At 53.5% G+C, this 27,729-nt stretch overlaps 1 protein-coding gene across 2 annotated transcripts in view; it reads left to right on the top strand.

The window, feature by feature from the left end:
- Nucleotides 1-1,234: 1,234 nt before the first annotated feature.
- Nucleotides 1,235-27,729, top strand: part of TENT4A (terminal nucleotidyltransferase 4A) — a 45,352-nt gene continuing 18,857 nt past the window's right edge. For both annotated transcript variants that reach the window (XM_060009682.1, XM_060009681.1), the window contains exons 1-2: nucleotides 1,235-1,979; nucleotides 27,307-27,430. In XM_060009682.1, the coding sequence (XP_059865665.1) occupies nucleotides 1,267-1,979; nucleotides 27,307-27,430 (837 nt within the window). In that variant the 5' untranslated portion in view covers nucleotides 1,235-1,266. The remainder of the gene's footprint in view (nucleotides 1,980-27,306; nucleotides 27,431-27,729) is intronic.

The raw sequence follows: 27,729 nt of genomic DNA, 5'->3' as shown, positions 1-27,729 counted from the left end.
CAGCCGCTCAGGGGCCAGTGCCGGCCGGGCGCAGGGTATAAGACCTGCTCCTCCGGGAGGACGCCGGCGAGCACTTGTGAGGGCGCCGACACGAGGGACCGCAGCGTGACCGGCGGTACGCAGGACCCTGATGGACGGGAGGGGGCTTCGGGCATCTCTGTCCTTTCCCTGGAGCAGCGACGGGACCGCAGTGGGGGCTGTCAGTTCCCTACGCAGGTCTGGAAGGTCGGCCAGCGGAGGGCGAGGACCCCGCACGGGGGTGCGGAACGTCCACCGGCAGCGCCGGCCTCCCGTCCCTGCGCACGCGCGGCGCGGCTAGGCGGCTGCCGGTACCCCAAGGCCAGCGCGCATGTCTCCACGCCTCAGCCTTGCGCGGCGGAGGGAGGTGGGGCTGTCGGTCGCTGCCGGGCCGAGGACTGCGCGCCGCCTCGCGGCTTCTCCGTGCCCCACCGCAGCCCAGTTTGGTCTAGAAAGGCCCACGAAACCGCCGCCGTCGCCGCCCCCCTCCAGCCCCTCCCTGTCGCGTATCCTTCCGTCGCGGTGCCCCCCGCGCCCCCCCGTTCCCCCCCGGCCCTCGCCGAGGAGAACCCCAGTACGCAGGCGTGGTAACCAAGGCGGCGGTGTCTAGTGAGGATTTGAAATCGGCAGCGCCTGCGCACTGGCGTTCCGGTCCCGGCAAGGGCGGCCGCGCTTCCTCCCCGCCAGCCCCCGCCCCGCTCCCTCCCCGCCCCTCATTGGAGCGGAGGCGGCGGCGCCCCCTCCTTCCCCCGCGCCCTGTCGCCGCTGAGAGTGTCTTTTCGCCGCCGCCGCCGCCGCTGCAGGAACGCGGAGCGAGCGGCGCAAGCGTGACCGAGGGCCGGGCGCACGGCGGCGGCCCTCCCGCGGGTCCCGGGCTGCGCGGCGCCTGGGCCCGCCCCCTCGGCCCTGCCGCCCGCCCCCTCCGATGGCCTCTCCCGCCGGCCCGAGTGGAACGCCGCCGCCGCCGCGGCCCCCGCGCCCGCCCCGCGCCGCGTGAAGGGAGCCCGACAGGCCTGAGCAGCCCGCCGCGGCCTGCCCGGGCCCCTCCAGGTCGCCGCGAGCCGGGACCCCGACGGGAGCCGCCGCCCGCGAGCCGGCCTGAGCCGCGGCGCAGGCCCGCCCGCCCGTCCGTCCGCCCGGCCGCGCGCGGCCCGTCCGTCCGTCCGTGCGCGGCGCGGCCGGGGCTCGGGGCGCGGCGGGGGCGGGGCCGGGGCGGACGGGCGCGCGGGCCCGCGGGGCGGCGCGTGGATGGATCCGCGCGTGGCCTGGATCCAGCCCGAGCAGAAGGGGCCAGCCAATGCCCTGTGGATGCAGATCTGGGAGACCTCGCAGGGCGTGGGCCGCGGCGGCTCGGGCTTCGCGTCCTACTTCTGCCTCAACTCGCCGGCACTGGACACGGCAGCCGCGGCGGGGACGGCCGGGCTGGGCGGCGGCAGCCTGGCGGGGCCCGCGCTGCCCGCCGCGTCGCCCCCGCCGCCCGCGCCTGGCCCCGCCGCGCTGCCCCCCGCACTGCTGACGGCGCTCGGGCCCGCGGCTGAGGGCGCCCGGCGCCTGCACAAGTCGCCGTCTCTGTCGTCGTCGTCGTCGTCCTCGTCCAACGCCGAGTCGGGCACGGAGAGCCCCGGCTGCTCCTCGTCGTCCTCCAGCAGCGCCTCGCTCGGTCGGGCGGGAGGAGGCCGCGGCGGCGCCTTCTTCCACTTCGCCGACGGTCCTTCGACCGGCCCCGGCGCGGCCAACGGGCACCCCGGGCCGCGCGGCCCCGCGCCCGCCGGCTCCCCGCCGCAGCACCAGTTCCACCCGGGCCGCCGGAAACGCGAGAACAAGGCCAGCACGTACGGCCTCAACTATCTGCTGTCCGGCAGCCGCGCGGCCGCGCTGAGCGGAGGAGGCGGCCCCGGGCCCCAGGCGCCGCGGCCCGGCACGCCGTGGAAGAGCCGCGCGTACAGCCCGGGTATCCAGGGGTGAGTGCGCGCGGCGCGGCGGGGTGGGGGGCGGCGCCCGCCCGTGGGGATCCCGGCCCGGCCGGGCGCGCCACCCCGCCGCGCGGCTCCCCGGGCAGCACCGCGGGAGCTCGGAGGTCCCCATCCGGGCTCCCGAGGGTGGATGTTGGAGGCCAACGTCCAACTCCCTGGGAGGTTGTTATTTCCATTTTAAACTTCTCTTAACAAACGAGTGAAATGTCCGGATTCTTGCACTAACAGTGTAGGAGAGGGACCGTTGAGTCCGATTTGTGCAGATGTTTTCCTTTTCTCCCTGGCGAAACTGGAAAGGAGGTCGCCTAACTTTCTCTCCATCTCCTCCCACCCCACCCCGACAGGTTAGGGACCTTTTGTCAAAGTGGGGTGCAGATAGGTGTGGAGTTTGTTACCTTGCAGAGAATTATAGTATTGCCAGGAATTTGAATTAAGTGGAAGGTAAACATTGGTTAAATGTTAACTTTGTTTCTCCGCGGAAATACATTTGAAAGAGGATTAGGTTTTTTGTAACGATACAATTTAACCAACAGCGAATTTAAAAATTACATTTTCGGGAGGGGGTTTCAATGTTACGGTTTAATTTTGTGCCGAAAGTGACAAATAGCATCATCTGCATTTTTTTTTAAACAAGTTAGTATCATTCAAAGAAAGTAAAAAAACGTTTGTAGCAAATACTTATTCTCTGGAAACCGTCACTTCTGCTTCCACGTAGTTCCACATCAGCCTAAAGGGGATTAGAAGTTCCTTTTAGGGTTAGTGCAATTACAGACGCAAGGACTGGTGAAAAAGAGGGTGTGTGTGTGTGTGTGTGTGTGCGTGCGTGCGTGCGTGCGTGTGTGTGTGTGTGTGTGTGTGGTGTTGGAGCAGTCCCAGGTGACACTGCTCAGGTGTGAGTGCTACTTACCCAGCCCTTTTCTGAGCACTGGAAACAAGATATCTGTATGTAGGTTTTATGTTGGTATTTCAGGACTTAAATCATAAACTCTCCTTATACAATCTCATGCTGACTTAAAGGGCATCTAATGATTTTCCTGGGTGTTAGGGTTGGAAAACATTAGAGGCTTAGAAATTCCTCAATTGCTTGGTATTGAAATTATCTCTTCAAGTAACTTTTTCTTTTCATAGGTCTGTTTATTCTGCTTTGAAGTGTGTTGTAAAACACTTAAGTTGATACTACTTTAGAGAGTGTATGATACACAGTAATAGCTGCGTTCTGCAACTCATTTCACCTGGTGTGGGTTGGAAGCATTACTTTCTTAAATTCCTTGCAGCATTGAGCATGCACTCAGCCCCAGGGAGGAGCCCAGACTCCTCTTCCCTCTCTTTCTACAGTTCTTACTTGTAGAACTTTCTAAGAAGAGGTGGTGGGGACACAGTTTCTTCCTTTCTTCTTTTCTTTCTTTCATTTATTTATTTTTTGGGCTGCATTGGGTCTTCATTGCTACATGTGGGCTTTCTCTAGTTGTGGCGAGCGGGGGCTACTCTTCGTTGTGGTGCGCGGGCTTCTCATTGCAGTGGCTCCTCTTGTTGTGGAGCACGGGCTCTAGGCACGTGGGCTTCAGTAGTTGCAGCACGCTGGCTCAGTAGTTGTGGCTCGCGGGCTCTAGAGCGCAGGCTCAGTAGTTGGTGGCGCACGGGCTTAGTTGCTCCGGGGCATGTGGGAGCTTCCCCGACCAGGGCTCGAACCCATGTCCCCTGCATTGGCAGGCGGATTCTTAACCACTGTGCCACCAGGGAAGTCCCGGACACAGTTTGTTGATGTATGGCGTTAAACGTAAGAGTTCTTTGGGGGACCTGTAGGTTTCCAGCCTGTCTTGTAACTGGAATTGACTCTGTGTCTTAGCACTTGGAAAACAGAAGGTGCGTGGTCTTTGCTTGTAGAGCATTTTTGGTCCCAGACCGTCTGGAGTCCCGCTTCTTCCTCTCATGAGCTGCGAGCAGTGCCAGTGTGATACCCCTGTGCAAACTCCTCAGGCTCTGGAAGCTGTTTCCTCACCCATAGTTTCTAGTACGCCTCAGTACATAGGTTGCTGTCGCTTTCCTTAATAAATGAGCCTACTACCTGCCAGGTGCTGCCCTGGGATCTGGGGATGGGGTCGGCATGGGAGACACAACCTCAGGACCCTGACTTGGAAACCTGAGTCCGGGTTGCCCACATCTAGGGCCCATGAGCCCTGCCTGTCCAGTCTCTCTCTGCCTGTCCTCCTCACTGTCACGTGACCTGTCGTCGTCTCTAGTGAGGTTGCTCATGAACCCCGAGGTGGTCATCACGCCTTCTTGCTCCCCTTGGACCGTTCCCGGCACGGCCAGTGGGCTTTTCTCCTCTGGCAGCAGCTTGGGTCAGGTCCCACCCCCGGGCACCTCCCTCGCCCCCCTTAGGTTAGAGGCAAAGCCTGATACCCGGCCTGCTTCCCGGGTGCTGCCACTCTGGGCCCTGCCTGGGGTCTCCACTCCCTCTCTGTCAGGGTCCCCCGCCTCCACCCCCATCAGCCTGTTAGAAGTCGGCTCCAAGTCGTGTAGGGCTGAAGAGTGGGCTCCGAAGCGGCCAGGAGTTCTGTGTTTTGGCCCACCTAAATAGGCGGGCTGTGTTGGCTGCCCTTCCTTGCCCGCCTCTATGGGTGGCCCTGGGCCTGTCCACTCTCTGCCATCCCTGCCTAGAGGAGGAGTCTGCTAGGATTGCCTGTCACTTGCCTGGAAGAGTGAATCCCCTATGCTTGGCTCGCTGCTCTGAATCCTAGCGGACTGCCCATCTAGAAGGGCGGAGCGGAGGAAGAGTGCCCCAGAGGGAGGCGTCGTCCTTCGTGAAAAGACATTGCCACGGTCCTGCTGGGCTTCTCCAACTGACTTTTTGGTATCAAGAGATAGCTGTGTCTGGAACTTTCTTCAGGCTGCCAGCCTACCCAGAGTGATGAGGAAGGCCACCAGAAGGTCCCTCACTTGTGGCTTAGACAGGGAAAGAACTGAGATAAGAGATCGCCTAGGCCAGCCAGCAGAAAAAAATCTTGTTGATGAGATGTTGCTCAGCCCATCTAGTCTCAGGACAGCATTTCTGGAAAGACGGTGTCTGCAGTCCTCAAGAAAGGGTAAGCAGTTGCTGGTGGTGGGGGGGTGTGAGTAGCATCAGCTGAACCCCACTGGGCCTTTGCCTGGTAGCCCATGTAGCAGCTGGCACCATCCCTTCTTTATTGGGGGGGTTTCTGCCCTTGGGAACTTTGCCTGGCGGCCGCCTTGTAAGGTGGCCAACCTGTTTGCATCCTAAGAGGAAGAAAAAGCAGGTGAAAGTGCACAGGAATTAGTGCGAGAACCTTCAGAGTGGAGAAGGTCAAATTCTTGTTTTGGAGCTGCTGCTGGTTCTAGTTCTTAGTCAGTTTCCTTGGTTGAGCTCTCAGTCTTGAGACTGACCCTGAGCATGTGTCCCGGCCTCTGGCTGCCGCCACTCTCTCTGGCCCTTGTCTCCTGACCCAGCAGTATTTTGTGACTTTGCCTGGGTCAGTCTCAACAGCTTCAGAAACCTTCCCAGATCAAAGGTAAAGAGAAGCCCTGCATAAGTGAGAGTGGGAGCGTGGACCTCAGATACTCTGCCGCATCCTTCCTGGTGCCTGCAGACCCCCAGGAAGGAGATCCTGGAATGGGAGAGAACCCAGCGCCCTGGCAGATGCCTGCAGTCCGGGCCCTGCCCTGGCTTAGGTTCAGCGTTTGTCCTCTGAGGCCTGCCCGCAGTGTGCAGAGTCACACGCAGCACCCTCCCTGCAGGTCCCTTGACAGTATTTCATTTTTTTAACATCTTCTGTTCCTTCAGAGAAAATTCACTTAGCCTGAAGTTTGTGAGAAGCCGACAGATGTTGTTTCAGAGGAGAGGCCAGCGTGCCCTGCTGGGCCCCGGCCTGGGTTCTTTCTAACTCCACACATGTTCTCTTTTCCCCTTTCTCCCGAGTCAGTGCCTGGAGAAGATTCAGGATCCCTCCTCTCTCCCTCTGTGCCTCCAGCCTGACGTGGCACTACCTACAGTCCAACGAATGGTCTCCCACGCCTCGTCCTTAGGGGACCAGTGGGAGGGCACAGGTGAAGGGCCAGCAGGACCCGCCACGGACCATGGCTGTCACCACTCTTGTTGCCTTTGTCTCATTCTCATGTCTTCCTGCAGACGTCCAGGGATGCACAGGAATGGTTATTGTGAGATGGTGGCACACGTGGGCCTTGTTTTCTGAGTGATTATCTTTGGAGGCCCTGAGGGTGACGCCCTGGGCACTAGTTTGCTGCTGCACTGACCGTTCATGAAATTAGCTCCTGCTCGGACACTCCTCCCTGCGTGAAAGTTGCATCCTTGTCCCTGCCCCTCACGCCACGGCCAGTCTCTCTGCAAAGTGAAATTGAAAAACCAGCACAAGATGGTGGCTGTGACAGTCGGGGAAAGTGATGCCTGGGTGCTGGTAAAGGAGGACGGGCAAAGCCAGCACAGCTGACGCTCGGAGGCCGGGCTGCCGAGGAGGGGGAGGAGGAGGGGGAGGGGGAGGGGGAGGGGCGGGACGGAGCTCTGGAAGTGGAGGGTCAGGATATGAGGAGTCCTCTGAAAAGTGGGCCCTTGAATGATCTTGTAAAGAATGGCCTCCCGACTGCTCCTGCTGTGGAGGTCAGGGTGGGATAAAGCGGACGTCCTGCTGCTGTGAGCTCTGGATGGAAAAGCAGTGCCAAGGCAGTGCCATTGTGGCCTCTTAGATGTGACACGTGGTTGTGACTTGATTGCTCCTAAACGTATTTTTAAGTGTTTTAAAGTAAACAAGTTTTTCAGAGTTTAAGATCCGTTTTTCAAAGTAAAGTCTCAGACCTTCTTTTGGTCGCTGTTTAATATGAAATTTTGGCCCCCATTTTAAATGGATTCATGTAAATAGAAGGAGAGATAACAGTCATCCTTGGAAAATAAGGATTTGTGCGCCACGGTTAGGTCATTATGGTTTAAGATTTGGGTTTTGGGTTGTGAAGTAGAAGAGGTTTGTAGTAAACAAACAAAAACCTGTGATGTTCAGATTCAGAAACCTGATTTTGATGGTACAGCCAGAAGGCAGGGTCACCGGGGAGGGGTGACTGAATCTCTCACTGGAGTCATAGGAGGTTGTCATAAGCCACGGCGTCACCTGGAAATTGCCACTGGCCAGCACAGCTGTGCAGAGGCCTGCCTAGAAGACTCTGGTCAGCTTGTCAGGGATTTCTCCTCTCAGAAGGCTGCTGAGTGGGTGTGGCACCCGAGGAAGGGTAGGTGGGTGGTCTCGGTAGTCGAGACAGGTGCCCCAGACATCTGCCCCCAGTACGAACGAGCCTCCCAGTGAGGTGCTCACAGGTGCCTCTCCCCAGTGACTTGGGATTTGCACTAAAAAGGAAATATCTTATGCTAGGATTTCCATGCTGCACTGATTTGCTGCTGCTGTGTAACAAATGTCCACAGGCTCAGTGGCTTTACAGCAGCACTCATTGATGTCTCACAGGTTCTGTGGGTCAGAGGCTGGCGCTGGGGGCTGGGTTCTCTGCGCAGGCACCCCGCTGGCTGAAGTCTTGGGGCTGCCCACTGTGTTCTCTGCCGGGGCTCAGGATCCTCCTGTGAGCTCACTCCTGTCATTGGCATGATTCCATTCCTTGCAGTTACAGGACTGAGGCCCCTGATTTCTTGCTGGATGCCCGCTGGGGCCTCTCTCAGCTCCTTTAAGCCACCTGCATCCTTTGGCTCGAGGCCCTTCCATCTTCAAACCCACCTCAGGGCTTTGAATCTCTAGATGGCGCTGCCAGCTGAAGGAAGCCTTCTGCATTAAGGACTCATGGAGTTGGGTCAGGTCCACCCAAGTGACTGTCTGTGTTTAGGGCACGTAGTCATACAGCATAATCACAGGAGCAGTGACAATTTCATCACGGCCGCAGGTGCCGGGGGTCAGGGTACAGAATCTTCTGGGGGCTGCCTGCTGCGCGTGCAGATGTTCTCTCATACGTAGACTTCTATGCTGTGGGAACACAGGTTGTGTTTTTCTCTTCCAACACTTCTCTCCTTTGACTGGACTCCAGCCCATCACGATGACTCTTGCAGATTGTCTGTCCTCTGGCTTGGTTGTCACCCCTGAACTCAGGGACAGCCAGAGTGATCATAGCTGCGAGTGCCTTTCTGTGCCTTTCTCACGTGGACTGTTCTTAAAATATGTCATCTGAGAAGAGGTTATGTGAAAGCCATGGGGATGAACATACGGAAATTACAGTGATTGAAAAGTCCCGTTTGTGAGGTATCCTGCACTGGTCAGCTTAGGAAAGGTGCCGTTCCTGTGCTGGGGGAGGAAGGTCGGTGACTCACCCAAGTCGCCTCCGTAGTCAGTACATGGATCCCCACAGTCCATCCTTGCTTTGCAGAAGACCCTGCAGCGCAGGTTAATGGGAGTGGTGTCCTGCCCAGAAGCCCCGCCTCAGAGCTCTGTCCCTTTCTGTGGAGTCACCACTACTCTTAAAAACTGACCCCTGCTCTGCTGGGTCTCTTCGGGGGAGGATGGGCTGCGGCCTAGCCTGCATTCCCAGTGCCAAGCATGCACCAAGCCGCTGCTGAGTAAGTGTCTGGTGAGTGAGTGAATGAAAGAAGGAAAGGAAGAGAGAAGGACGCTGGCAGCTTAGAGGGGCAAGTGAGGTGCGGCCAGTCTGCAGAGTTTAAATAAACCAAATGCTAAAAATAACTTTTGCTGTTTGTCTTAGAATTTCTGCAGACTTGATTGCCAACTCTGAAGTTATTTAAATGCAGAATGAAGTGAAATCTCTTGCAGTGTATCTGCCTGCCTTCCTGAAGAGTGCGGTTAAATCAGTTTTATGCCTTGTGACAGAACGTGAAAACAAAACATTCAACAAAAATTCTATTCTCCGTTAGAAGGGCATCTCCATTTAGTTCCAACTGGTCTTTTTCTTACTATAAAATTAATACCTGACATGAAAAGTTAGAAAACTTGGTACCTGGTGAGCGTCCTGTCACCTGTTCGCACGCACGTGGCCTGGGCTTCCAAGGCCTGTGTTCCCTTTGCTGGTGGGAGCGGACGGAGGCTGGGCCCCGCCCTGGCCAGCGAGGCTCGGCTCTGAAGTTTGTCCTTCTCTGCACCGACAGGGTGGACTTGACTGAGGGCTCTGAGGTTCCCCCTGGTGGGGAGTCGCTTTGATGATCAGCACCGTGCCTTTTTATTGTGGGTTTGTGCTCTTTTTTAGTTCCCAAATCAGCTGCTCCGAACAATCATTTAAGCTCTCTGTGGTTTGAGATCAGAGTTAATTTCCTGAGTGATAACATGTGGATGTAGGTAGTTTATATCTTTTCATGTTTGAAAGAGATTTCAGGTGATCTTAACGTTTCTGGAATCCTGGGAATCTGAAGGAATGGCTAGAATGCTAGTAGTTAAAGGGAAATGAAAAATCGAACTACTTGTGCGTTTGTTTTTCTTCCATCCCTTTAGCATCGGGAAGCATGTGCGAGGCCTTGAGCTTGCCGGCTAGCCTGCATCTCGGGTAGCCTGGCTCCTGGGTCTGGACATGGCTGTCTTCATCGAGGGTTCTCACTTCTGAGCCTCAGCGTCCCACCCGTGGAGCAGGGCCTGCCCCATTGCCCTTGCAGGGCTTATTAGAGAAAGGAGACGTGGGCTCCCTGTGTGAGTGGTCACGTGGGGGAATTAGGAGGGCTGCTCCTTTCCTTTTCTCCTCTCTTCTCTAAAGAAATGGAAACCAAACTTCTTGTTGCCAACCGGATACGGAGAACTTTCCCTCTCAGGCCAAAACTTTTCTCTTGGAGAGACTGCTGAAGACTTGCAGTTGGTGTCCTCAGGGCAGGCAGCGGGCACAGCTGGAGACAGACCCACCTGATGCGTGGAAATGCTTTCTCCTTTTGAGCCAAGGCAAACTTTTCTATTTTTAAAAATTTAAACAATGCCTGAGTCGTGTGTCCTCTAGATTTTTAAGTAAGAATCTTGTCTTCCCAGAGCTTTCAGGGTTTTCCTGATGTATTTATCAGGTATGTGTGTGCTGCGCTGTGTAACTTGCTTAGAGTTGTTTGGGGTTTTGGTCTTGTCCTCTGCAGCGTGGAAGGAGTGGATGTTATCCTATTTCTCTGAGCTCTTTGCAGCTTTTAGCACGTGCTCTGTGTACAGTGCAGGAAGCAAGAGTGAGGGCCTGGGAAGGTCAGAACTAGAACAGCACCATCTGTGGAACATTCTGTGAGGATGGGGGGGGCTCTAGTTCTGTGCTGCCCAGTATAGTAGTCGCTGGCCACGTGTGACCACTGAGCACTTGAAATGTGACTGATGGGACTGAGGAACTGGAGTTTAATTGTTTTTAATTTTAGTTGAAATTTAAATGGTCTTATGTTTGGACAGCACCGAACTGCAGTAACTTTAGATTCCTTACTTGACTCAGTAACTGCTGCCTGAATAAATCCAAACTCCAACAGCAGTGAAAGCTGCGCTACTCAGCGAGTCGCCACTGCAAAGCTCCAGAAATTGTTTCTGCGTTTCTAGTGTAAATCCTTCTCAGAGGGCTGCTGTTTCAGTAACACATGAAGTATAAGATGGGTTCCTACGGCTCGGGGTGTCTGGTCCAGCAGGCAGGTGGTGGTTCTCTGCACCTGTGCACACGGGCTAATGACATAATCCAGCCTCTTCCCACCGGGCAGTGTCCTTGGGCAGCAGCAGCAGAGCACAGGGACTCCAGCATGGGGTCGGCCCTCTGCACGAGGTTCCTCCCTGAGTTCTCAGAGCAGGCCCATGAAACGGGTAGTTTTTCTCTTGCTTTGGAGACAGAAAAGCAAAGCCTAGACAGGCTAATGTGATCTGGCCAAAGGTGCTGCATGTGGAAATGTCAGTCTAGCTCTGACATTGGGGAGCTGCAAATAGTTCTTAAATGAAGAGCTTAAACGAAGTTCCTGAAACGAAGGAGCCGCCCCCAAGACGCGGGAATGGAAACTAGCAGCTTGCTCTGCAGACCTGGCTTTCGTGTGTCTGCTGAGGGCCATTTGCTTTTCTGCCTTCCTAGAGAGAGCAGACGGGGGGAGGGGGCCCAGGTCCTCCCATAAGGACTTTGCCAGTCAGGTGACCAATGACAGAGATGCGGGAGATGGGTGGGGGAGCGCTGGGGGACCAGAAGCCCATCCTGGTGCTGTAGTACAAGGAGTTCCGGCTTCCCCCAGACGTCCGAAGCTGCCTGGGGGCAGTCGTGGTGGAGGCAGCAGGGCTCCTGCCATCTGGGTTATTCTTAGAAGTTACACTTTATGAAAAACGAAGCATCCGATGAATCGTTGGCTTGTGTTTTTCTGGAAGACAGTGGAAAGGCCGAGAAAAAGGACTGGCGAGCGTTTGCCGACTTCCTCCTTGGTGTCAGGCGCTGCCTTCGCTGCAGATCCTGCTTTCTTCCAATTCCCCCGGACAGTAACTCGTTTTAAGTCTTGGTAGATGAAGAAGCATCTCGCCCAGGGTGCTACTAGAAGGTAAAAGAACGGGCGCCTCAGCGCAGGCCTGCTTGACAAGAAAGCCCCTGTGTTCACTGGTGCCTCCCAGGAAGGGGTTGGTGCCCCCAGAGAAAAGAGCCAGAAGCAGGAACTTGGTGAACTGGCAGGGGCGCGGGGGGCTTAGCGCCACGCAGTAAGGAGGATTTTGGTTACTGGCGTCTTTTCTAAACGTAAGCAAACGGATCAAAAAATTGAAGTATAACTCTGAAATGACTGAAATAGAAAAGAGGCTTGTGAAATGCAAAGAAATTCTGAAGTGTTGTTAGAAATTATCTCCTGTAAAAACGTGGGTGAGGAATCTGTCTAAAGAGTCGGTGCCTCTCTCGAAGACTGCCTCACAAGAGACAGACGAACAAAACCTAAGTATAATATGATGGATAGAAATAAGAGTATAGAACTGAGACCAAATTCCAAAGAATGGGGACCTGTGAGAATTGTCATAGGCTAAGGCCTGGAATGAAGGGAAGCTTGCAAAATTGGTAAGAGTAAAAAGGGCCTCTTGGGATCAGAGTAAGCCCCTAGGAAGTAAGTAAAAAGCTGGGCTGGGAAGACGGCTCAGTGTTCCGGAGCCGTCCGTAGCAGCTGGATGCTTCACCTTTTCCTCTGCTCCCATCAGGTGAATGGTCCTCAGTACTTGTCATGGTGTTAATCGTCGCTGGCCCTACTGAGCCCTCGCCCCTCCCAGGAGAGGGAGGGGCTCTTGTCTCCTTACTGTGTAGCAGGGGGTGGTGTGGGAGAGGGTGTGAGGCTCACACTGCCCATAGGTGCAGAGCTGGCACGGGAGCACAGGCAGTCTGATGCCACAGCCCGTCTTCTTAACTGCCGGACCCTCGGAGCAAAGAGGGGATTGTCCAAAGAGGAATAACAATAGGAAGAAAACACTTGCTTACGTTGAGTTCCAGTGTCTAGGTCAAGAGAAATGACTACTGGCTTCTCAGGAGGGGTAGCACACGACATCATGAAGCTCCGCCCCATCCCTGTACATCTCTCGGGCACCCCGCAGATGGACCCAAGAGGAATCTGAGTAGCTTCCTGCAGAGCCAGCAGCAGGCCCTGGTCTATCACCCTGCGGCTCTCCAGTGGCTCCTTTATGAACCGGTGACAGCACGGCTCTGCGTGACACTGTGCCTCTATGGTTCTGTTTGCTCGTTGCTTTAAAATGAGAGACTGATTTGGACTGTGCTTTATGCTGATTTTTAAATAATGATATTGTTTTTATAAAACAGATTTGTGTGTATTTTTCGGTAAAAAGCAGAAAGCTTTAAAAATCACTCAACCCCACCACCCAGAAATAACCATGGACCCATTAGGTGACTGCCATTGTAGGCATCTCTCTAAGCCCTGTATGGACGGACACATGCATTGATCAACAGAAATACTTCTATTACAATTTATGTTCTCCTTAAATACAATTTACTAAATTATTAATTTTGCTTGAAAGCGAAAGTAATGTTCAACTTCAAAAAGAAATAATAGTTTCTAAGAGATGTTGCTGAGACTAAGAATATAAAGAAGATTAAAAACCTTATGTGGCTAAGTGCAAAGAAAAGTTAAAGTTTTAATGAAATCACTTCAGTTTGTCTGCTGCCATGTAGGTTAGCGATGTTAGCCCTTGCTATGGACTGAGTTGTCTCCACTCAGATTGTAGGTTGAAGCCACAATGTGGTGGCATTAGGAGGTGCGGCCTTTGGGAGGTGATGGGTTTAGGTGAGGTCATGGGTGGGGCCTCATCATGGGATTAGTGCCCTTATGAGAAAGACCAGAGAGTTCACTCGTTCCCTCTCCACCATGTGAGGGCACATTGAGAAGTCGGCAGTCTGCGAGCCAGGAAGAGGGCCCTCCGCATAACCCGGCCTTGCTGGCACCTGGATCTTGAACTTCCAGCTTCCAGAACTGTGAGACTTAAATGTCTGTTGTTTCAGGCGCCCAGTCTGTGGTATCCCTTTGCAGCAGCCCAAGCAGACTAAGACAACCCTTTATGTAGCCGCCCAGCTCCTGATTTGCATTATGTTGTTTGTCTGCCACCATGAGTTAGGCATTTGTATTTTGTTCTGCAATTATGATCACTACCATTTGTTGAGCTCTTACTGAGTGCTAGACCCCATTCTAAATACTTTGTCTGTATTCATTAAATCCTCCTGACAGTGCCACGTGAGGGGGCACCATCAGCATCCTCATGTTTCACATGAGGAGACTGAAGCCCAGAGCAGCTGAGGGTCCCTCAGGGTTTCGTAGTGGATCCTGCCATCCTGCCTTGGCCCTGAACACTACAGTTTGCAGTCGATTAGTCTGGGTTCTGTCTTTGCGTAGACTTCATGCTGTGTGCCAGGCTCTCACCGGGACGCCGGCAGCTTTCCACGTTCTGATGGACATCTTCGGCAGGGCTCCAAGGGCCGTACTGCCTGGCCCCCCTGCGGGATGGGCTCTGTGCACAGCCCTTCACTCCACTCTGACCGGCCCGGCCTGGTAGCCCTCAGCCCGCTCCACGGGTCCATGCGGCCCTGCTGCGTTCCGTCTGTGCTGCGTGCTGGGAGTCGAGTTTGTACAGGAGAGCTCATGTGCTCCGCGTTCCCCGAAGCCTGCTGGGTGCCTGGAGAACAGGGTCCCCGCTTCACGACCTTGGCATGCTCCCCGATGTCTCTGGCTGCGAATGTTGTCAGAGATCTGGGGCGGGACTGATCCCGCTTCAGGGAGGTGGTTTCTTCTGGATGCCTGCCTGGCCGCGCCTTCCTCTTGTGCTCACCTGGTCCTTTCCGCAGCGTTGGCCCTGCATCAGCCCTTCCTGGACCGCAACTGCCCTTCCACCCGCAGGCCGGGCTCTGCCTTGACCTCAGGGGCTGGTCCCCTGTCGGGCCTTCGGCGCGGCCCTGGTTTCATCTTCCACCTTTTCCACGTGGACGGCTTGACTCTCTTTTCCTCTCTGTCCGTCTTCCTTAAACGGGCCCTTCTCAGGTGTTGGCACAGTGGCTTTGCTGTCCTCTCCTGCAGCTCCTTGCCCCCTTTTCACCCTGTGTTTACGACCATGTTCTCACTCAGGTTTTCTGTAGCACGAAGCGTGGGAGTGGGTTTTCCTGATCCCGGCTGGCGTCTGCTCCCACACTGGGGTCCTTGTTCTCATGATGTCCTGGGCCCCTTTCTCTTCCTCTTTGTTTGCTGTGCCACGTTCATGGGTTGCCATCTCTGCTGATGCGACCTGAGGGTGTTCTGAGCCCTCCGACATCCCCTAGAACTTTCCCTCTCAGGTCAGGCTGCAGGTTTGAGGGGCTGCTGTGTCTTTGGCCGACCTTCTGGGACCCGTCGGCCCCCATGTGGAGAGTCGAGTCTTGGGGCGAGTCCGTGGGCCACCTTGTTGGGGGCCTGAAGTCTGTTCTCTGAATTAGTTCAGCCTCTTAGGGCCCAGCTCATCTGGCCCGGTCCTTTCATGGCCTCGGGGTCCTCAGAAGCCTGGTGTCGTGTGCTCTGAAGTCAGCCCGGGGAACAGAAGACCCTCGCTGCTGGGTCTTCTGCAGCCTTCGCTCAGGCTCCCCCTGTCCTCTAGGCCCTGCTGACTTCCTCTCAGGGCCTCCAGGTTCGTCCCCTGATCTTTGCACATCTGGCTGCCTCTTGCCCTTCTGTCTTGGCTCCAGTATCAGCTCTTTGGGAGGCCGTCCCTGACCATACGATTTAAAGTAGCCATAAAGACAGCCGTGGCCACCATTTGGAATCTCGGCGTAGTGTGCTTATACTTGGGGTTGATCTTGGTTATTTACTTTGCCCCCTTCTCCGTGCCTCTAACCCAGCTCAGCAAGCATGGGGGACTTACTGATTCTGTCTTGCTCACTCCATAGCCTGTGTCAGAGCACCACCTGGTCCATCGTGGGTTGGCGGTAAATAACTGTGCAGTGATGACTTGCGTCTGCTTTCTGTACTTCAATATTGACTTAAACCTTTGGATCCGTTAAGTTCTTTGCTTTGCCCTCCCTTCCTCCCTGCCTTTCTATTTTTGCTAGTTTTCCAGCGCTGTTGTGTTGTCCTTTTTCTTAACATTTTTTTCTGGTCATCATGGTGGGGTCTTGGGAGGTTGATGTGTGCTCTTCCTGCCATCTTGAGCCAGAACCCTGGAGCCTGGCCTGTCTCCTGAGACTTGAAGAGGTAGACACGCCTAGTTCATGCTGAGCAGAATTGGTACAAATGATTTACGGCCTCCTTTACACTGGATGGAGACATTCCTGCTGATTGAGTGAAAAGTAAACATTTGATAATTAAAAGTTATGTTTTTATTTTTCTAATACTGTAGATCAAGCTTTGATATATATGCAAATATTGGATACAGGGACGTTAAGTAGCTTTAATTATAGCAGACGCTCAGATATGCTGACACTCGGGTGTGTGGGGAGACCTGGCTTTCGTGTGGCCATGCGCACTGGCACCTGGCGATGACGAGCGCCCACTCTGGTCACATCTGCAGGCCGCACGGGACTGGACACAGGCTTAACGAGTGCTTTGCCACTCTTGGTGACGTGGAAGGTGATTGGCATGCCCTCCGTCAGGTGCGTTACACACATGGGCTCTCCTGTCCTGAGGGTCATTGGGATGACTTATCCCGCCAGGACAGTGTCTTGGGGAGAGGCTGCACACGTCTCGCATCACCGTCTAGCATCATCTAGCATCACCACCGAGGGGTCAGGGCCAGGGAGGGAGCAGCTAGCGCCGTGGAAGTGGAGCTGAGGCCCCAGAAGTCTGCAGGAGGCAGTTGGGAGGGGCAGTCGATGGGGTGTGGAGCTTCGGGGCGCACTCTGAGCAGCGTGAGCACAGACACACTGTAGAGGTTTGTGCCAGGAAGTCTCATACCAGACGTGAGGCTCAGGCTGGTTGTCCAGCCTCTGAGCATCTGTAAGATGGGAGGTGGTGGTGGTTCTCAGGATCATCCTCGTGAAGCGTGTCGTACGCTGACTGGACAGAGCAGGCAGGTGGTACGTGTCAGTTACTTATCATCATCATAAGAATACTGGTAGGATAGTACCACTAATGAATTTTAAGTTTCTAAGTCTGAATATAGCCTCAGAATCCTACTCAACACAGCTGTCTGACAGCAGTGCCGTCAATGGGCGCTGGGACAGTGGGGAAGCCCGTTAGCTGTCCCTGGTGTGGTGTGGCCAGAGAGGGTTGGGGTACTTGAGAGAACACCCCCTTCCTCACAGGTCTCTGGGTTCAGTCATCTACATCTGCGGGGTTTTTCTGGGATTGTAGGCTAGCTTTTTCAGGAGCCCTGTCTTTTGAGGGGGGTGTGTATGCTAAACCAGTGACTTGGGGTGGCACTAGGACCAGAACTTTAGGGGTGAAGGGGCCTTTAGCCTTGCTGGACCTTGGAGCTGAGCAGAGTCACACGAGTAGTTCCTTGGCCCCCAGGGTGCCGGGCATGGGCCGAGCCAAAGGGAAAGCCCACGCGGGTTTGGCCTTAATGTAAAGGCCAAAGACAGCCAGTCTCAAAGAAGACTTAAGCACAGCGATGTCTGCCCTTTGATCTTTGGAGTAAAGTCAGTGTCAGTAAAGCTGACGTGATGACACTTTTTCTTGGCTGTGATTATAAAAGCACTAAAGTACTTACTGAAGAAACTTGGAAAATACAGAAAGGAAACTACCCATAATTTTCCTGTTGTTAACACTTTTCTGTTCTTAACAAAGCATATGTCTCTCTTACTTTTAATGCTACTTTAAATGTGTCTTTTTTTTTTTTTTTTTTTTTTACGGTACCCGGGCCTCTCACTGTTGCGGCCTCTCCCACTGCAGAGCACAGGCTCCGGATGCGCAGGCTCAGCGGCCATGGCTCACGGGCCCAGCCGCTCCGCGGCATGTGGGATCTTCCCGGACCGGGGCACGAACCCGCACCCCCTGCCTCGGCAGGCGGACTCTCAACCACTGCGCCACCATGGAAGCCCTAAAAGAGCTTTTTAAGACAGGAGGAATCACTTATCTAGAGTTAGAATTTAAACAAACATACAAAAATGATACATTTAGGGCTTCCCTGGTGGCGCAGTGGTTGAGAGTCCGCCTGCCGATGCAGGGGACACAGGTTCGTGCCCCGGTCCGGGAAGATCCCACATGCCGCGGAGCGGCTGGGCCCGTGAGCCATGGCCGCTGAGCCTGCGCGTCCGGAGCCTGTGCTCTGCAACGGGAGAGGCCGCAACAGTGAGAGGCCCACAAAAAAAAAAAAAAAAAAACTCTTTTAAACAATTTTTAAAGATGGAATTGATGTATATTATTTCCTAAATAACTAGGGAGAGATGTTTACAACTTTTCACTTTTTGTAGACAGCCCGTAGTGCATATGTCTGCATGCTTCTGTATGTTGGGCCACTTCCTGAGTGTGGCTTCACAGCCCTGTGGCTGAACGTCAAGATCGAGAGCTGCACAGCTCTGGGTTTGAGTCCTGGTCGTGGAATCTTGGGCCATTTACCATCTGTCTAATGAATAGTTTTCTTAAAATCTGTAAAATCTTAAAATCTGTAAAATGGAGAAAATATTGAATAATACTTGCCTCAAGGACTATTTGGGAGACTAACGAAAATGCTGGTAATATGGATGGTGTTGTGTAGTATCTCAGGGTAGTCATCTTCTCAGGCTCTCACACATACTGCTTCCCAAAAGATTATCCGGCTCACCTTCACGAGGGTAAGCGTCTCTGGAAATTAGGACAGAGGATATAGCTGCTTTCATCTCAAAAATGATCCAGGTACTGGAGCTAGGGAGCAAGGCCGGGCCATCCTGCTTTCAGACTTGGCGGTTCCCTCTGAGCACCGTGGCCTGCAGGGATCTGTGCTGTGGCTGTCCGGCGAGGCTGCGTGGCCGGTGGCCTGAAGCAGTGCACGGGGCCCAGCCAGGTGCCTTCTTGGCACCCCTGTGTCCCAGCGGCCCTCCCGGCCGTGAGCTCCTCCAGATTGGGGGTCCTGGAGTGCACTGTGGGTTCCGTAGGACACCAGTGTTGGGGGCTGAGGCCCACTGGTCGTTCTTGCCCATGATGGGTTGAGGACGTACCGCGTGAGTGGGGTGCTTCCCTCTAGGTTGCTCCAGCTATCCCGGCTCTTTTGTGGGTCTGAGCCCTTTCTTTCCTGGGCTGGCCGTGGCCTGGGCCGGGTGCAGTAGTGCCCCCAGCCCCGCTGCCGCTGCCACCTCTTGTCTGTCACTCAGCTCTCAGGCCCGCCCTGTGCAGCAGCTTCTCTGAGGGCCTCCCTGTCCCGTTAACATTTTAGAGTCTCTTTAGAGGCTCTCTCCCTCTAGAGAAGGAGCTGTGCACAGGTGGGGCGCTGCAGGAGCGGAGAGAGGCTGAGGTGCAGACCCCGCGGGCAGGCTGATGGGGGCGCTGGAAGGAACGCTCTGGAAACACACAGGCTTTCTGCTTTGCAGTTTCAGTCAGCTTCCTCACACTTTTGAGCTTAGATTATAAACAACCTTTGAAGGTCTGATTCAAGACTTTCTAAATAGTGGTACAGACATTAATTGGCCTGTAACATAATTAAAAATAAAATGATTTATAATTAGCTCATTAACTGTGTCAGGAAATGGGAGTTTTAAAAAGGATCATCTGGGCTTTCCTGGTGGCGCAGTGGTTGAGAGTCTGCCTGCCGATGCAGGGGATGCGGGTTCGTGCCCTGGTCCAGGAAGATCCCACATGCCGTGGAGCAGCTGGGCCCGTGAGCCATGGCCGCTGAGCCTGCGCGGCCGGAGCCTGTGTTCTGCAACGGGAGAGGCCACAACAGTGAGAGGCCCGCGTACCGCAAAAAAAAAAAAGGATCGTCCATCCCCAAAATAGAAGTGATTCAGTCACTCGCTGCAGGTCTCACTGGTCGCTGCCCAGCAGAGCCCTTCTTTGCAGCTGGTGGAGAGGCAGCTGCTAACTCCGGCCGCCTGGGCCCCCGGGGCGCTCGGACTCCGCTGTCTTAGTGTAAGTGCATCCATGTGGGCTTGAAAATCTACCGTAAAACTCCAGTAGTTATAACTCCAAATACTTTCCCCAAGCCGTTGCTTTTGGCAAAAATGCAGACAGTGAGCACTGTGGAGCTGAGGGGAGGGAGCTCCAGCTTCTGAGAAACCGCTGGCTTTTCAAGGCTTTTGAGGGTTTTAAGAAGACTTGGAAGGAGTGGGAGAGGGAGAGAATAAATTAACAGTTGAAGTGAGTTTCTAGTGTTTTCTGTGGCATTTTACATTGTAATCAAAAAGCCTGGTTTTCCACAAGCACTTGGAGTTGAGCAGGTTCCTGGAGGGTGTGGAGGGGAGGCGTGACTCAGGGCAGCAGTAGGGTGGGGCCCTGGGGACGGTGGGCTGGGAGAGTTGGATGAGTTAATACTTGAGAGCACAGCTCTTACCTACAGGACTGGGTGCTGACACGTCTCGTAACCACGTTGGAGGAGGTTGCGTTCATTCATCTGGCTCTTCTGTTCTTTAAAGCAGTGAATGAAATCTGACCTCTGACCGTGGCTTTCCTTAGAAAAAGCTGTGGGGATTTCAGATCTAGGGGAACAGGCAAGCCTCTGTGCTTCCCCCTTGCAGACCCGCGTCAGTAACTGCTTGGCCTGTTAGCTTTGCCCCTTTTCTGTCCACACTGTTTTATTTTAAATGTACTTCACTGTCCTCGCTTCTGGTCCCTTGTGTCATCGTGTCTCTTTCCTGCTGTAGTGCATCTGCCTGTCCTCCTTGTTTGCGTACAGAGACGTCACCGTGGAACAACCTGCAGGTGGCGCTGGGCTGGGAATGGGAGAGGGAGCAGCTGTGCCTGGGGCTGGACACCGAGACTCCCAGGCCAGGAGGCAGGGAAAAGCCGGCAGTGGGTAACCCCTGCAGAACCAGCCAGCCTTCCCGGCTTCCGTTCAGATTTAGACAGTCAGGGACCTTGCAACCCTGCCATCCCAGCTTCTGAAATCGAATATCATCCTCCTGAAATGGGTCATCTCTTTTCATGAATAGCTTTATTAGCTATGAAAGTAGATAGTTTGGTTCTCTAACTTAACAATCCATCTTTTGCTATTTAAAAAAGCTCATTGAGTTGGATTTCATAAATGTTCACAGCAACCGTATACCAGCTGCTGAGATAGATACGGAAACATTGCTGATCTTGATAAGTTGGGACCAAAAGCAAAAATTAATTTGGGACACGTACTAAAAATTGAAAAGTCAGTCATTACCTTTTGAATGGGTTTGGCCTCTTACCAGAGAGCAATTGTAAATGAGAAATGTCTTTTTTCATTTTCAGTGAACTTTATTTTCTAGTATCTAGATTAAAAGCATGCTTGGTAATAATGTTCAGAAGTTTGTTTTCCAGTAGTTTCATGATGAAAACTAAAATGCACTGAAAACTCTGGTCTCACCATTTTCATCTTTCTTAAAATAGCCAGGAAGTGAATCAGTTCAGGGCTTGCTCCACTGCGTTGTATCAATTTGAGATTCTTCCAGATTGACTCGCAGAGTTGCGTGTGGTCTGTATGGGCCAGTAGCCAAGGCTAGAGTGTCTCAGAATCCACTGCTCGGAGACAAGGCATCGGGCGCGCGGCGCTTTCCTGCCTCCGCTGCCCGCAGGGTTCCTTTTGCACACAGACAGCAGACCTTTCCCACCGTGCCCCACCTGATGAGACCACTTAAGAGGCTCAAGCCACCACCACACAAAGCCATCCAGAGCGCCGCTCCTTGCCGGCCTTATCCCTTCAGGGCCCACGGTGGCGTGGGCACTCGGGTCCTCAGCTTCGGATGAGGGCTGCGTTGTGCGGAGGTTTCCAGAGTTCGCTCTCGGCCTCGTGGCTGCAAAGTGGCCGCACGGGCCTCACATGCCAGTGGGTCCTCTCTGTTGCTCTTGCTGCCCTCTCCCCACAAGATGCCTTGTGGTCAGCTTCTGATTCCCATATTTCTTTAGATTTGAGGTGCTATTACTTGCAAAAACCCAGCCCATTCGAAGTTGGCTTTTTCTTACAGGGCAGAAATATGGGGTTGGCCAAAAAGTTCGTTCGGTATTAAGTAAGAGACGCCTTTTTCATTTTCACCAAGAACTTTATTGAACAACATATTCATTAACCGAGCGAACTTTGTGGCCAGCCACATATAAACTTCATCTAGACAACTTCCTGCACATCAGCCAACCTAAAGAGATGCACTGTTATGAAATGTACCATGAAGAAAGAAAAATATTTAGTTGTGCATTGATTTGATGCTCAGCCATTGATTGAAAGATGTATCCCAATTTTAGACATGTTGAAATGTTAAGGAAAAAAGTACATTTTCGTGATGATGAAAGAATAGCCTTGCTCAATTCCACAATTACATCAGTTACTTTGGAAAATGCTCTAATCAGGCACCATTGTTACAAACATCTTGTCGGGCTCTTAAATCCTAGTTTCGTAAATGGAGCAGTGAGTATGTGTTTAAATTATATCAAGAACTATAATGCTTGCTTTTGACAGACATGGCTCTTATTTGTCCACATTTAGCCCTAAGATTCTAAAACGTTTACTTAGAGAACCTTTGAGAGCCCCAGGACCAGGGTGTGTTTTTATCCCTTGTCTCCCGTTGGAAGGTGTGTGGGCACGGTGCACTCTCCCCAGGCCCCCAGGCGAGGCCTGTGCCCCCTGGGGAAGCCGCCCCTCATTCCTGGACGGTGGCGTCTCACGGGATGGAAGGAGTGAGGGTTGCAGAGACGACGTGCGTTGAGCGTAGCGTTGCTTGGCCATCGGGGTGGAGATGAGGGAGCGGCGGCCAGGACTGCAGCCACGAGCCCCACGTGCTGTTGGGACTGAATTAAGTGAAGCTACAACCTGAGGCCCTCAGTCGCAGCAGCCACGCCTCAGGTGCCCGGTAGCCGCTTGCAGAACGTTGTGTTGTCACAGGAGTCCTGTCCGCAGCCTGTGCCTCCCCACTCCGCATGGATTTTAGGGCCTGGCAGAGGTGTCGGCACCAGGTACACTGAGGGGCTTGGAAGCCTCGCTGCTGTTTAGGGGCGGGATGGGAAGAATGGCGTCAGGGCTTAGAAGCCTGACCGACTTGATGTTCTTTTCTTTAAATTAAGCGATCAGTATTCACTGTTAAAATTAGGAGATGAATACAAGCAAAAAGAATTTAAAAATTACAAGTAATCTCGTCATCTAGAAATACAGTTGACTTTTTTGTGTTGTGTTTAACGTTTTGTTGTTTCCAGATGTTAAATATAATCAGTGGTGGAATGAGCATCCTCTCGGGCAGTTGTTTTCCCTCTAAAATGTATCATCTTTTCTCCTTTTCACTTTTAAATTGATACATATGATGAGTACATTCTTGTAAAAACCTAGAATTCCAGCAGCGCCCGCGTGTAGAGTAGGAGGTGGCCATTCTCACCAGCTCATCCGTCACCTGCAGGAGGAGGCCTGGCCGCCTTGGCACGTGGCCTCTTAGACCTTCTCCTGAGTTACGTGCGTGCGGGGCATGTCTGTCACCTGTCTGTCACAGAGACTCCCCTTGCTCTTCTTGGTGGGCGGACGGCGCCCGTCCTGACCCACTGCCCTGCCGCGAGCGTGTGTGTGGGGGTCTGGAGCCCAGGTGTCCAGGCATGGGGTTCCGGGCTCAGCGAGGGATGCCTTTCTCTTGAGATACGTTGTCAGCTGATCCCAGAGCGTGAGGTCCAGCCCGAGAGAGGCCTGGTCTTTCTGAACAAGTCCTTCCTGCTTCTGACATGTGCACTTGACGTTCGCTTTTTAATTTGTTTACACCCTGCGTGTCTTTTGTTAGAATTTCTTGGTAATTATTTGACTCTCTCAGTCTTTGCGTTGCGATTGTCATTTTTGTGTTGGAGTCTGGAAAGGCCTCCTTCAAGTTCGAGATAGCTGATGATTTCCCTTGCTTTTTTCCCCTGACTTCTTCTATTTGATGTTTTCATTTAGTAATTTAACTCTGCGTCTGTGTTATGTTTTCAAATGTAGAACAAGGCAGGAAGCTAACTTCATTGGTTTTCCGCTGCTGTGTCAGGATTAGGCTTGGCTACAAAGAGTGAAAGTAACAGAGTGATGGTGCCCTGATCCCAGGGGACCAGCCCACCTTCTCCCTCTGCTGCTTTTCTCAGCCTTGCGGGGATCACGGTTCTGGAGGCCGGCCACAGGCCAGCATGCTGGGACTAGGGAAGGGGAAGGGGAAAGGGCTGTGGGAGCTCTCCCCTTAGGAAACCCTCCGAGAAGGTCTCCCCAGGGCCTTCTGCTGGGGCCTGGCAGATGCTCCCTGGCCTCTTAAGTGGCCTGGGCCCTCCAGGCGATCGTTGTTCCTGCTGGTTTTGAGATACCACCTCTCTGACCCATGATGGAGGAATATTTCCATGGTGGTCACAGCATAGAAATTTCCTTGGAAGATTTGGAGGCTGAAAGCTAGTGGGGTGACGTGAGCTCTAGGAGATGCGGTGACTAAATTGTGAGCCATGGAGGAGACTTGGGTGTGGTTTTATGTAGACGTCTTGTCATCTGTGAGCTTCCGCTGAGGTTCTGATATGTGAGAAGAGTAACTGTCCTCGTTTTCAAGTAGAAAAGATCAAAACTTTTCACAGACATAATTCAGCAAAGCGCTTTGGAGAACCAAGCGCGTGTGTCTGTTCAGTGCCGGAGGCGATGGCTGCACACGCGGCGCTGGCACTTACTGTGAAAGTGTGTTGTCCTAACCATCGTGGGTCGTTTCTTAAAGTGAGGAAGCTACTTGTGATGTGGTGCTGAATAAAGAATCCCGGCTGTTTTATTTATCACCGTTTACATTTTTTTAAAAGGACAGTTGGCCATTTAAGTAATTTCTGCTAACAAAGCAAGTTATCCGATACAGGGGTAAACTGTTTCTTGGATGTTGATTTTTGATGACATTGTACAGGGAAGGTAGATCTTAAGTGACAAAGTCATAAGCAAAATATGCATTTTATCAAAACTTGATTCATCCCACGCATACTGGTTGAATGCTCACCGTAAGCAAGCGATTGGAGCTGAGATCAGGCCCCTGGAGGTCACCTTCCCTGGACAGAGCCCGGCTGCGGGGCGGGTCACCACACCGGCTGGAGGGCGGGGCGCTGCTTCTCCCACCCGCAGGCTCTGTTGGGCTGCCCCAACCCACAACTGCACTGTCTGCCCCACCCTTCCCAGCCCTCCGTGCTTCCTCTCTCCTCTCTGCGTTCCTTCCACCAAGAGCCTGAGCCGGAGGAGGCAGCAGCAGGGCTCTTTGGATCTGCCCGGGCCTCATGATGGTCGTTAGACCTTCTCGTGTCTTTCTGCTGCACCAGTGGTGCATCACCCTCCAGAGCCACGCGGTCCTCAGGTGGCCCCAGCGGTCGCGCAGTGCCTCCCGGTCCCTGCTTGCCTCGAGTAAGAGCCTGCAGGGGCTGGGCCAGAGCCACCCTGTCCAGCCAGGCCGCCAGCAGGATCCCTTCCATTCCCAGAAGGCAAAGCAAAAATACTCTTCCTAATATTTGTTACAGCCGTTGCTAATTTTTAGAGGCAGTTTAATACAAATTTCAGGTAGGCGTTTCATTAGTGTATCTATTGGTGGACCCCAACTCTGAAATCAGGAGGCGTGTGCTCTGCTGGCACTCCGCTCTGGGATGTGGGCACGCCGCGGCCTCGTTACTCATCTCTCCTGAATCAGGAGGGGAGGCGTGCTTGCCTGCCACAGGGAAGGGGCGCCCTTCTCTGTGACAGGCAAGTCAACAGACATCTGACGAGACTGACACTGTCACACTGGGCCGTGTCCGTGCCTCCTGGGAAGCTGACGGGCGACTTTTCATGTTGCTCTTTCACATGTGACAGTTCTCTCCACCCTGCAGGTGCAGACTGGCAGTGACATTTTGGCAAATCGGAATGGCCTGTTTCCTAGATGCTTTAATGTGTTACATTTGTGGGGTGTGGATAGGGTTTTGCCACACCAGGTTTGCTGTCCTTCTTCCGTGTCTCTGGGCCAGTTGCTTAGGTGCTCTAGGCCCATATCCTTATCTAACATCTCTATGCTTCTGTACTCCTGGTGTTAGCAGAGCAGCGCTGAGCTGCAGGAGAGCGTGTGCTCTTAGTGCTTTGATGGACTGACTTCTCAGCGAGGTGACGGCTGGTCCAGTGGCACATGCTGTTGCCCCGAGGAGCCCTGTGCTATCTCCTGACAGCTGCCCGGTGACAGTGTTACTGTCACTTGTTAACAGGGGGAGGTCCCCGGTGTGGTCACTAACGTGACACATCTGGTCCTGCTGACGACATTGCCGAGCGCTGGGAACCATCGGCCACGCCGCCGACGTGACGTGCCTGCTGAGCTGCTGGAAGAGATGCAGTTAAAGGCTTTAGGATGTAGTTGGCACTGGGTAGTTGTTGAGATGTTAGAAGCTCGACCTGGTAAATCGTGGAGTTGGGTAGATATTTTGGAAAAATTATTGCATTTTAATGTTGCATGACTTTCTACCTTTTTGGGCTTACTAAAAACGGGACTCATGGCTGAATCAGCAGCATGCTTGGGGTGAAGTTTTGCGTGATTTTTTTAAAAAAATTAAACGTGATAACGTCAGGGCTCCAATCAGTGATGGCCTCACTGACCTTGCAGATGCACTGTGAACAAGCGTGTCGGGCGTTTATTTCCTGTGTGTGTCCCATGTGTGCTGTCAGCGGCTTCGAGTAGCTTTTAAACTGAGTGTCAGGATGGTCACTTCAAGTGAGTAGTGGGGGTGGCAGTCCTGAAGGTGAGAGAGTGAGGTTGGCCTCAAACAAGAGCCGAGGGCAGGTGAGATGTTAGACATCCTGTCCTTACCTTTGTCGTTTGGTGCTGGAAGGTCCTGTTAAGTGTTGTCTGCTGTCGGGTGGACTGTCTTGCTAGCTGTTGAGCTAACTAACATGATAGTATTATTGAACAAATTTCATTTTGTCTTCTCTTTTCCACGCTAATAATCAAACTTAGAACGGAAGCAGCTAGCTTTGACTTGACGTAACTCCTAGGATCGCGTTATTTGCTTGCCCGTCTTTAAATCCCTGACAGTAACCGAGGGCGGCCTGTGCTTCCTTCCTGGGTCTGCGGCCCAGATCCTCAGCTGAGACTTAACTCCCCGTCGTCGCCGCCGGGGACTGGCGGAGACGTGAGTTTGGGGGCAGGGGTGTGAGGCAGCTTCTGGAGCCCGCTCCTTTCTCCTGAAACCATTGCTTTTTAGACCTTTGTTAGGAAAGACCGAGAGGGAGAGAGGGCCGAGCTGACTCGTGTCCCTGCACACCTTGGTGCTGGCCTCCTTGCGGGAATCGTGAGGGGGATGCTCCAGTGCTGAGTTGAGTGGGGCTTTCTGCCTGAGACATGCGGTCGTGGGCCCTGGGTGCGGGGTCTAGGGTGTTGTCCGCTGGTGGGCCAGGCAGACCTGGCTGTCGAGACTTGGGGCCGCCAGGCTCCCGAGGACACACGTCCTCCTGGCCTGGCCTGTCTCAGACCCTTTAGTGAGGGTGCCCATGGGTGCAGAGCACAGCCCGGACAGGGTGAGAAACCCACTGGGTTTCCCTGCGCTGCCTCAGGTGGGATCACCCTCCATCTTTCACGGATGGAGTTCTCTCAGTTCGTTCATGTAAAGTCCCTGAAATGTTTCTCTTGAATAAGCCTTTAAATGCCAATTGAAAGTTTTGATATTTATATCAACAAAATGTGCTCGTGTTACTCTGTGGTGCTAAACCGTACCGTGGAATTTCATCCACCACAGAGTGTTCATTTCATTATATACTTTCAGAGGAAACAAGAAACTGGATTTTAAGTGGCCAGAAATATATTTTAGTGTCATGCTGCTCTAACAGCAGAATGAGAAGTGTGGTTAAGCTTAATTGTAACTCTAGTTTGTTTCTCTTTTGTCCACTAGACTTCATGAGGAAATAATTGACTTTTATAACTTCATGTCCCCTTGTCCTGAAGAAGCAGCCATGAGAAGAGAGGTGGTGAAAAGGATCGAAACTGTGGTTAAAGATCTTTGGCCGACGGCTGATGTGGGTATACCCTTTGCACTTCTGTGTCGCTACAAGTTCATGTCAGCACCCTGTGGCCGCCTGTGTCTGTGGATCAGTGCAGACGTGGCCGAGGCCATGCTTCCAGGTTCCAGGGGGTCCTGAGATGGGTGGCCGCCCTTACCGAGGAGCTGGTTAGAGACACACGCGCCCTGCCCCTGCCCAGTCAGAAACCCTGGGCCTGCCCAGGTGGGATCTCTGCCGAACTTGGGTGGTTCTGACACCTTCAAGTGTGAGGACCATCGGCCCGAGGGAATTCCTTTTTGGAACAGTGTGGTTAT

Source organism: Delphinus delphis, chromosome 3, assembly GCF_949987515.2.
Source record: "Delphinus delphis chromosome 3, mDelDel1.2, whole genome shotgun sequence".
Classification (NCBI taxonomy): Eukaryota; Metazoa; Chordata; class Mammalia; order Artiodactyla; family Delphinidae; genus Delphinus; species Delphinus delphis.
The sequence above is the reverse complement of the archived record's forward strand: the minus strand, read 5'-3'. Positions and strand labels throughout refer to the sequence as shown.